We start from the raw sequence: 10,757 nt of genomic DNA on the forward strand, positions 1-10,757 counted from the left end.
CAGTTTGCCCCTCGTATCCCACAGCAAATATAGCAGCGCTGTCAGTGTGTGTAGAGCTGAGTGATTGGAGCTGACTGGACGATACGGCGCTTCCCTTTTTCACCCTCTGCCATTTACGATGCTCTGTCACGCCGTGCTGCGCCCACTAACCCACCCACCAAACCCCTCACCCACCCCCCTCGCCTTCGAATAAGAAGAAACCTCAAGGCTGGTACTAAATAACAACAGCATGAGATCAATGGCAGGGAGAAACAAAACAGCCGAACATAAAAACCGTACAGCAGCAAAGAGGATAATGAGATGTGGCAGGAGAAGGAACAAATGATAAAAACACCCTCTTTTTTCCTTCCTTCCTACATTCTTTGAGGGTTGTGCGCTCGGTCATGACATAGTAGTAACTGTGAGTAACTGAAGTGCTATACTGTAAAACTCGCCTCAACACAAGAAACGGTCAACTGTAAAACATTCAGCTTTATGTGGAAAGGGAATGAAACCAACAGGTTCACAAGAGTCTGCTACCAGTTCTGCTAGTTATGGCTGCTCTTAAACCCAACCACAGGCTCTCATTTATGAGGTCTGGCTTGTACACATACATTCACCCCTTGCTGATTGGATCACTGTATACTACCTCGGGCAGGTGGTAAGGAGTGAGGTTGAGTGGAAGAGTGAATAATATTCCCCTAAAGGAGGATGGTGAGAGACGTAAGGTAAGAAAATACAGGGAGACAAGACTGGTGTGCAAACAGAGAAGCAAGTTTGGGAGGTGAAAAGGGGAGATGAGTCGGTAAGCAAAAGGTGCAGGGGACGATTGACTTGACTGCTGAGAGTCTCACAGCGAGGTTGGTTGGCAGTAGTTGGATGGGATGGATCAGGGACAGAGGCATTCCCTCACCCTCCTGTTTCCTTCACATTGATGAAGTTAGATTTCGCCCTTTTCCACTAATCCTTTATCACTTAACCAGTGAATGGAGATGTGTTGAACTAACTGCACTCTTCTTTTCAAAGGTCTAAAAACATAATAATGTCAATTGATGACGTAATAACATCCCAACATCAGTGTCTTCATGTATTACTTCCCTTGTTTTGATGGACATGGAATAGTCCTAAAAGTGCAAAAACCCATCAATCACTCCAGGCAGGCTCAAGCAAACTCTCAAAGTATTTAAACAATTTCAAATCTGGATGGTAGATCTGGATGCCAACAGGGCAAATGGTGTCAAATTAACATGATGAGAAAACTTGCCTGAAACCTGAAGACTTGCATTAGCTCCACAAGCGAACACCTTGGCTTCAGCTCAGCAGAAACTATCAACGTCTTGTGCTGTGCAGAACTAACCCAGTCAGCAGCACCAGCAACCATCAAGCTCAATCCAACCAGATATTTCTACTATAATACTGTAATGAAAACATGACTTTTGTTGTGAAGATTACATATGACTGATGTTTAATGCGCTATGAAGGTTGATGAATGATACTGCAACATCCATGAAGGGGTTATGAATGATGTCATAAAGGTGTTATTGATGCAGATGTATACCACCTTCGGTTTTGCCAAAACACACATACTGGTATATATCCACACATACAGACTCAACTTGTATTACAAACACACATATGCATACACACACTCACACGAATACATAGGCACAAAATAATACACAAACACACATATTCAGGGAACATTTTATTCCAAAATAAAAGCCTATTGTATAATGGAGACATGTATTTTTGTTGTCACCGTACTCAACCCTATGACACCAAACAGAGAACAGGCTTGGAGCAGAACATGGTCAGCCTTGGCCTTGCCCGTAGCAGTGCCTTACTCGTGGCCACCAAGGCAGTAGGGGATAGCAACTGAAAAGTGATGTAGGTGTAATTAAACTTGTCTGAGACCTAAACATTTATGTAAGCTAAGATTTGTCCCTGCGCTAATGCCTACATTTAAGATTAGCAGGTTAACACAGTATTGTGGCCTGCAGGAGATCTAGGTTAGACACCAGTCTGTCTCAACTGTACTGTGACCTTGAAAACTATCTGTGAGGAGGTGAAATGTGTGGTGCAGTGTATCAAAAGCGGTTCTGTAAACCATGCTTACAGGCTATATACAGATGGAAGTCTGAAGTTTACATACACTTATGTTGGAGTCATTAAAACTTGTTTTTCATCCACTCTACACATTTCTTGTTAACAAACTATCATTTTGGCAAGTCGGTTAGGACATCTACTTTGTGCATGACACAAGTAATGTTTCCAACAATTGTTTACATACAGATGATTTCACTTATAATTCGCTGTATCACAATTCCAGTGAGTCAGAAGTTAACATACACTAAGTTGACTGCCTTTAAACAGCTTGGAAAGTGATGTCATGGCCTTAGAAGCTTCTGATAGGCTAATTGACATAATTTGAGTCAATTGGGGGTGTACCTGTGTATGTTTTTCAAGGCCTACCTTCAAACTCAGTGCCTCTTTGCTTGACATCATGGGAAAATCTAAAGAAAATCAGCCAAGACCTCAGAAAAAATTGTAGACCTCCACAAGTCTGGTCCATCCTTGGGAGAAAGGTGAAGGTACCACGTTCATCTGTGCAAACAATAGTGCGCAAGTATAAATAACATGGGACCACACAGCCGTCATACCGCTCAGGAAGGAGATGCGTTCTGTCTCCTATAGATGAACGTACTTTGGTGTGAAAAGTGCAAATCAATCCCAGAACAACAGCAAAGGACCCTTTGAAGATGCTGGAGGAAACACGTACAAAAGTATCTATATCCACAGTGAAACGAGTCCTATATCGACATAACCTGAAAGCCACTGCTCCAAAACCGCCATAAAAAAGCCAGACTACTGTTTGCAACTGCACATGGGGACAAAGATCATACTTTTTAGAGAAATGTCCTCTGGTCTCATGAAATAAAAATAGAACTGTTTGCCCATAATGACCATCATTATGTTTGGAGGAAAAAGGGGGAGGCTTGTAAGCCAAAGACACCATCCCAACCGTGAAGCACGGGGGTGGTAGCATCATGTTGTGGGGGTGCATTGCTGCAGGAGGGACTGCTGCACTTCACAAAATAGATGGCATGATGGGGTAGGATAATTATGTGGATATATTGAAGCAAAATCTCAAGACATCAGTCAGGAAGTTAAAGTTTGGTCGCAAATGGGTCTTCCAAATGGACAATGACCCCAAGCATACTTCCAAAGTTGTGGCAAAATGGCTTAAGGACAACCGGTATTGGAGTGGCCATCACAAAGCCCTGACCTCAATCCTATAGAAAATGTGTGGGCAGAACTGAAAAAGCGTGTGCAAGCAAGGAGGCCTACAAACCTGACTCCGTTACACCAGCTCTGTCAGGAAGAATGGGCCAAAATTCACCCAACTTATTGTGGGAAGCTTGTGGAAGGCTTCCCGAAACATTTGACCAAAGTTAAACAATTTAAAGGAAATGCTACTAAATAATATTTGAGTGTATGTGAACTTCTGACCCACTGGCAATGTGATGAAAGAAACAAAAGCTGAAATAAATTATTCTCTCTACTATTATTCTGACATTTCACATTCTTAAAATAAAGTGGTGATCTTAACTGACTTAAGAGAGGGAATTTTTACTTTGATTAAATGTCAGGAATTGTGAAAAACTGAGTTTAATTGTATTTGGCTAAGGTGAATGTAAACTTCCGACTTCTGCTGTACATTGCTTGGAGTATGGAATAAAACAATCGTATATTATGATGGGCTGAATGTATGAATCTGCACACTATAAACAGAAAAAAAAACGGAATACATGCACATACAGTACATGCATTTGTTAAGATGAAAGTTGAACAGCAGTAGCCCAGCAAACATGGGACGTCCTAAAAGACATTTGGCAGCTTTCCCATTATGTCCCTTAAGGGTTTCGCTGTGACGTTATCGCTCTGATGTTCTGAGAACGTTCTAAGAACGTTGCATGATGGTCCCAAGGGAACATTTTCTGGGAGACCTTTGTCTAGTTTCCTGTAAGTTCCCAGGACATCACAGAGAGACATGTCAGGACATTTTAAGAGCGTTCTTAGGAATTTCATTTGACTTGTTCTTAGGACATCAAGTGATGTTCCCAAGAGAACGTTCTCTGGGGAACCTTTGTCTAGTTCCCTATACCTTTCCAGGACGTCACTGAGGACCATGTCAGGTCCTTTTTATGACCTTTTCGGGATGTTAATTTTAGTAGTGCTTAGGACGTTATGTGATGTCCCAAGGGAAAGTTCTCTGAGTGACCTTTTTCAAAAACAATTGGTCCCAGGGCATCCCCGCACGTTTTTAGGATGTTCTTGGGGGGTTCTGTCATGGTCCCCTGGAAGTATTGTCTAGTTCCCTGTTTGTCCTGGGGACGTCACCAAGTACGTTTTTAGTACGTTCTTGGGATATTGTGTTATGGTCCCTTGAAGGTTTTGTGTAGTTCCCAGTTGGCCCCGGGTCTTCCCCGAGGACGTTTTTAGGACGTTCTTGGGATGTTGTGTGATGATCTCCTGGAGCTTTTGTGTAGTTCCCAGTTGGCCCCGGGTCTTCCCCGAGGACGTTTTTAGGACGTTCTTGGGATGTTGTGTGATGATCTCCTGGAGCTTTTGTGTAGTTCCCAGTTGGCCCCGGGTCTTCCGCGAGGACGTTTTTAGGACGTTCTTGGGATGTTGTGTGATGATCTCCTGGAGCTTTTGTATAGTTCCCAGTTGGTCCCGGGTCTTCCCCGAGGACGTTTTTAGGACGTTCTTGCGATGTTGTGTCATGGTGCTCTGAAGCTACCCTGGACATTCTTGGAGGCATTTGTGACGTGATTGTCCTTGGTGTCCCAAACCGTTATATGTAAAGTAATGAATGTTATGGGTGTTTTAAGGTTAGTGGTAAGCTGTTCAGCTAAAACAGTGTAGAAATCTTTCATAAATGACAATGTGATTACATTTGACATGATAACTTCAGTACTGACTTTTCAATATGACCCCACCTGGGATTTAAACTCACAACCTCTAGATTTGGGACATGCTGATCTTTCTGTTGTGCCACAAAGTCTGTAGAATTTTAGAAGTCCCTTACATATATATTACTTAGAATAAATCTCTGCACTTAGCAAAAGCATGCCATGTAGTTATCAGGTAATCTGACAATTTTCTGAATTTTTTGTATTTTTATTTCACCTTTATTTAAGCAGCTAGGCTAGTTGAGAACAAGTTCTCATTTACAACTGCGACCTGGCCAAGATAAACCAAAGCAATTCGACACATACAACCACACAAAGTTACACATGGAATAAACATACATACAGTCAATAATACAGTATAATAATTTGTTTTACATTTGAAATTCTATATACATTGTGTGCAAACGAGGTAAGATTTTTTTTAAATACCTCCAAAGATTCTCTCATTGATTTAATTTACTTATTTCAGTTTGAGTTTTAAGTAAAGTTGTCTAATGTTGGTGGGGCATATTATTCTGTTTAAAACTGACTCAAAAAATACAATAGTTTTTCTTGAGTGTATTTTTAACAGTTACTTTGAAGTATAAAGTGTAGGAATAGGATTACATTTGAAATCAGTCAATGACACAGACATGGTGGCATTGAAGGAAGATTGTAATGCAGTGAACAAAGAGGTTGTGAGTTTAAATCCCAGGTGAGAACATGTATATAAATAATAATAATAATTACTGTATGAATAAACATACACAACGTGTGTAAAATATGTAAGTTGTGTGTGTGTGTGTGTGTGTGTGTGTGTGTGTGTGTGTGTGTGTGTGTGTGTGTGTGTGTGTGTGTGTGTGTGTGTGACTAGCATTGCCAAAGGACAAAGAGCTATAATGGATCACTAGACAAAACCTCCAGGAGACCATGACACAACGTCCCGAAATCGTCCTCGAGACAATCCGGCAACCAGACACAATGTCCCGAAATCATCCTCGAGACAAACCGGGAACTAGACAAAACCTCCAGGGGACCATGACACAACGTCTTTTTGGACGTTCCCGGGTCAAACTGGGAACTAGAAAAAATCTTCAGGGGACCATGACACAATGTCCCAAGAAAATGCCCGGGACCAACTGGAAACCAGAAAAAAAACTCCAGGGGACCATGACACAACATCCTGGCGACTTTAAGCAACCATTTTGTGACCTAACGATTCATTATTTGCAGGGAAATATTGCAGATGACATGTTTAATACCAGAGCCTACAGATTCATTCAGATATTTTTTGATCAGTGTGTGTGTGTGTGTGACAACATTTCAATGTGTGCTTGTGGGTGTGTCTATGTATGAGTATTCCTGTATGATGTGCATGAGGTTGTTAGTGTTGTAATTGGCAGTGGGTGCTGGTACTGTATGTGCATCAAATTGACTGAAGCACTACATTAAAAAAATATCTTTTGGTTTGTTATTACGTGATTGGTTGAAGTTATTACATTATTCATGAAAAAAAGTTGTTAACATCCAGTTAATGTAATAACTACCGGTTAATGGAATAACTTATTACATTTAGCGTAAAAAAATATTATGTTTACCGTTCAACATTTTATTATGTTTATCGGAAAATTATCAAATGTACTGGGGGTATTACCAAAATGTTTTTTTTACAAGTTATTACAAATAGAAAGTTATTACATTTACAGTTGTTACAAGGTGCGAAAATGATTTATATAAAGGTCATAAATATAATATATATTGCAGAAGTTCCACCTTGTCAGAAGATTTTTTTTCATGAAGCATTATAGGAGCTCAGTATTCATTGATTTATTCATTTCACTCAAAGATTTCAGTCAGGTTGTGCGTGACTAGTTTAACAAATGGCTACATAACATTGTTTGTTTAAAATAGTGTTTGTAAGGGAGGAGTATCAGTCCTCTGGCCCAGCAATCTGGTTATAAAACCTATAAACAACATCTTCTTGGCCAATTCACCTGCTGTGTGTTCTTGGCCTGAAACCTCTGTCTCCCCCAGCCCATGTCTCACCACACTAGAACCCGGAGGGCCTCATCAGAGCTGGGGACATGTCCTACAATATCCCCTGACATCTAAGTGTGAAAACACTTCCCCCATCCCTCCTTCTTCCTCTCTCGCTCCCTCCCTTTTCCAGTCCAGTTGGAGCCGTCTGTGTAGGCTGGGAACGATCTTCGCACGGAACCTGGCCAGATTTGTGTGTGCGCACCGTACATGCATGCATTGCCAAATTTCACACACCTGGGCTCCCCCTGACTGGCACAAGGCTCCTTTTTCCATTTTCACACAGACTCTCTTTTTCTCACACACACACACACACATACACAGGGGGCCGTAAATAGAGGTATTAGAGGAAACGAGATGAGAGTAATCGCGCTTCCTCCAAGATGATGTGTGAAACAGAACGACTCTGGCAGGAGGGGTCTGAGAGGGGACAGATTATGTTGGGAGTTCTCGCTCTCAAACACACACACACAGCGGACTGGGTGAGAGCCGGCACAGCAGTGTGCAGGAGGGGTCTGAGAGGGGACAGATTATGTTGGGAGTTCTCGCTCTCAAACACACACACACAGCGGACTGGGTGAGAGCCGGCACAGCAGTGTGCAGGAGGGGTCTGAGAGGGGACAGATTATGTTGGGAGTTCTCGCTCTCAAACACACACACACAGCGGACTGGGTGAGAGCCGGCACAGCAGTGTGCAGGAGGGGTCTGAGAGGGGACAGATTATGTTGGGAGTTCTCGCTCTCAAACACACACACACAGCGGACTGGGTGAGAGCCGGCACAGCAGTGTGCAGGAGGGGTCTGAGAGGGGACAGATTATGTTGGGAGTTCTCGCTCTCAAACACACACACACAGCGGACTGGGTGAGAGCCGGCACAGCAGTGTGCAGGAGACGGTGTCCAGAGGCAGCATATGGTGTTGATGTAAGTGTTCTGCCAGGTGTGGTTAAGTGTGTTGGCTCTGCTCAGCTCTGGGAGAGAGGATATCGTTGCACCTGCATATCACATGACTGCATCAATACACTCCCTATTCGCTGGGACTGCTTTCCCCCAGTGACTGACTGGCTGACTGACTCCATCATCTGAATAGGGTATAAAAACGTACACTGCAAACGTGAAATACAGTCTATTCAAAATGTCATTGACTTACACTGTGGATAAACTTATTAAAGATTGAGTAAGTAGGAATTTTGTCCACAAATGTAGCCACATTTCTATTAAACGTAAATATTTTATGATTAGTGAATGCCTTAATGTAGTTATTTTGTTAGATACTTCTCTCTATTAGCTGAAATCTTATTTTTGCATAGACATTTTAGCTGTCGGCTAGCTGTTTTGACCGCTATGAAGACGTTGTCTCCCTCTGAAGGCCCATGTTACTAGACAACCCCCCAGCACTTGCCTGGACATCCTGCTCTCGACCTGGTGATAGCCAGTCTGAGAAATGTTCTAACAAACGTTTGTGCTATGAAACCAAATAAATACTGCAATCTGACCTACAAAACTTATTTTCTAGAGTCATGATAGACAAAGCAAGGATAGTGAACTTCAAAACGTGATGTAGTTTTATTGTAATTTGCAGCCGTTGTTGGTACAGTAAGTAATGAATTTGCTAGCTTCTAATGACTGACTGCATCTAAAAGAATATTACTTTCACCTGAATAACTGAAGGTCATTTAGAAGAAAATAAAAGATGTGTGTTGTAATATCTACATTTTCATTTTGTATCATTTTAATGACATATAATTGCAAATCTCCTTGTTGTCTTACCTGGAAATTGCCAGCATAGTCCTCTTCTTTGTCTCCTCCCCTGCCCTCCCTCAGAGCGATGAGGGTGAAACCTCTGAAGTAAGCGGGACTGGATGCATACAGAGTCACTGGGGATCACAAACACACAGTCAGTGAAGAAAGCAAACTGACGGGGAACAGATTGATAGGTTTAACAAAGGTATGCAAAATCTAAAAGCACTAACCCTCCTGGATTCGTTCCTCATAGGAATGAGATCTTTATAGGCTATATCAATCAGAAGGGAAATTGGCTCTTCACTTGCTGACACAACTGGCAATTGCTGTCACTACTCGTGTCATTATCATTACTGTATTGATATACAATAGCTTCCCTGAGACAATGTGTTCGAATAAAAGTGACGTGATGAGTGATTGAGCCAAAATGGGACTTTTGTTAGACTAATGAATCAAAATGTTAACTATAATGACCAATGAGTTCGCAGGTGGAGTCATCAAAAATTAAGTCAGAGCATCACAAGTTGCAAATATTTCAGCAAAAAACAGACGCCTATGAAGATACAGTATGAGGGCATTCTGGTCTGTGTCCAACTCCTCTTTCCACAAGAGAGTTTGACTTGTCATAACACCGCACTGGCTTCTAGGCTATCACTTCCTTATAAATGACCACAACACTGCGTCTTCACATGAATTGAACACAAAAGAGAAATAGAGTAGGAAAAAAATACCCTATTGTGTGTCAGACAATGTGCGCGCAATGGGACGGAATACACTACCTCTGTAAGTGCTCCCAGGCTGATAATTTTCTGGGTCCCCCTCGACTCGGAGCCGAAACTCGTTGTAGCCTTCCTTCCGAGTGCCCTGAGCCCGTAATATCCGACCACAATACCCGTCTGACTTCCCAGCTCTCTCCGAGGGCTCCTCCGTGAAGGCGAATCCGGCGTTGCACAGCGCAGTGGAGATAAAACACTGTAACAGCAGAATGCACAGAAATATTCCCGCTCCTGCCATTTGTGAAGCGGCAGCTCTCGCTCCAACTGATGCGAGCTAAGGTGGTGAAAAACGAGTGAGGCTCAAGGGAGGAAAAAACGCTTGCTTCACCACTCAAAACTCCAGGAATAGACGAAACTTGGCAATTGATAAGACTCCCCTCACTCGGGATACGAGGTAGCTGTCTCCGCTAAAGGTAAATCCATCCTGGGGAGATATAGAGTGCAGAGAAAGAATAGTTTACGATGTGCACTCGCTCTCGCAGAATCGCACACTGATTTGTTGAAGAGCGTCTGATGATCAGTGGGTCTAGTGTTTGCTTAACTGAGCGCGAGAGCCTACACAGGGTCAGGGAAAATAGCGGAGCAGTGTAGCGCGTAGCGCGGCTGTCTCCAAGGCATGGACGCAGGCTATGAGCCCAACGACCTAAATGCACCTAGCCAACAGACTGGAAACAGACATTTCTACCAATGGTTGCAGTGACGGAGGGACGCGTTTGACATTCTAGCTGGAACCTGCCTGTGTGTTTGCTCAGCCGCGGACCCCCCGCCCCCAAGCCCCCTGATGCCGACCGCACAGACAGATGCTCAAATAGTAATTAATAATGCATGCTAAACACCCCCCCCCCCCCTCCTGCACAGTCTGTATTGTGTGTGTGTGTGTGTGTGTGTGTGTGTGTGTGTGTGTGTGTGTGTGTGTGTGTGTGTGTGTGTCTGTGTTTGAAAGAGAGCGACAGGGCCGATAAGCCCTTCATTTAGAGGGAATGAAGTTAAACATTCCAGGGACTTCATTCTTAACCTTATATTGGCTTCTTTCACCAACAGTCCAGCTGATGCCACTGAAAGAGAATGGTCACTGACAGAGAAGGAGAATGGTCACAATAATCAATAAACTATTGTTTTAATCTGTCTCGAATGATGAATCAACAATGATCACATGTTGGGGGCAGTCCATGTCACAGTTTTTACATTAGCCTGAAATATATAACTGACCACAACAGATCTTGAAAAACAATCAGGAAAGCAACACCAGAAATTATATAGGCCCACTGT

The 10,757-nt window shown here is 42.8% G+C and overlaps 1 protein-coding gene across 2 annotated transcripts in view; it reads right to left on the reverse strand.

The window, feature by feature from the left end:
• The window catches only part of LOC115112403 (spondin-1-like), a 129,702-nt gene extending 119,495 nt beyond the window's left edge, over nucleotides 1-10,207 (reverse strand). For both annotated transcript variants that reach the window (XM_065011990.1, XM_065011989.1), the window contains exons 1-2: nucleotides 9,492-10,207; nucleotides 8,740-8,846 (exon numbers count right to left, since the gene is read on the reverse strand). In XM_065011990.1, coding sequence (XP_064868062.1) covers nucleotides 8,740-8,846; nucleotides 9,492-9,726 — 342 coding nt within the window. In that variant the 5' untranslated portion in view covers nucleotides 9,727-10,207. The remainder of the gene's footprint in view (nucleotides 1-8,739; nucleotides 8,847-9,491) is intronic.
• Between the last annotated feature and the right edge of the window lie 550 nt (nucleotides 10,208-10,757).

Source organism: Oncorhynchus nerka, linkage group LG27, assembly GCF_034236695.1.
Source record: "Oncorhynchus nerka isolate Pitt River linkage group LG27, Oner_Uvic_2.0, whole genome shotgun sequence".
Classification (NCBI taxonomy): domain Eukaryota; kingdom Metazoa; phylum Chordata; class Actinopteri; order Salmoniformes; family Salmonidae; genus Oncorhynchus; species Oncorhynchus nerka.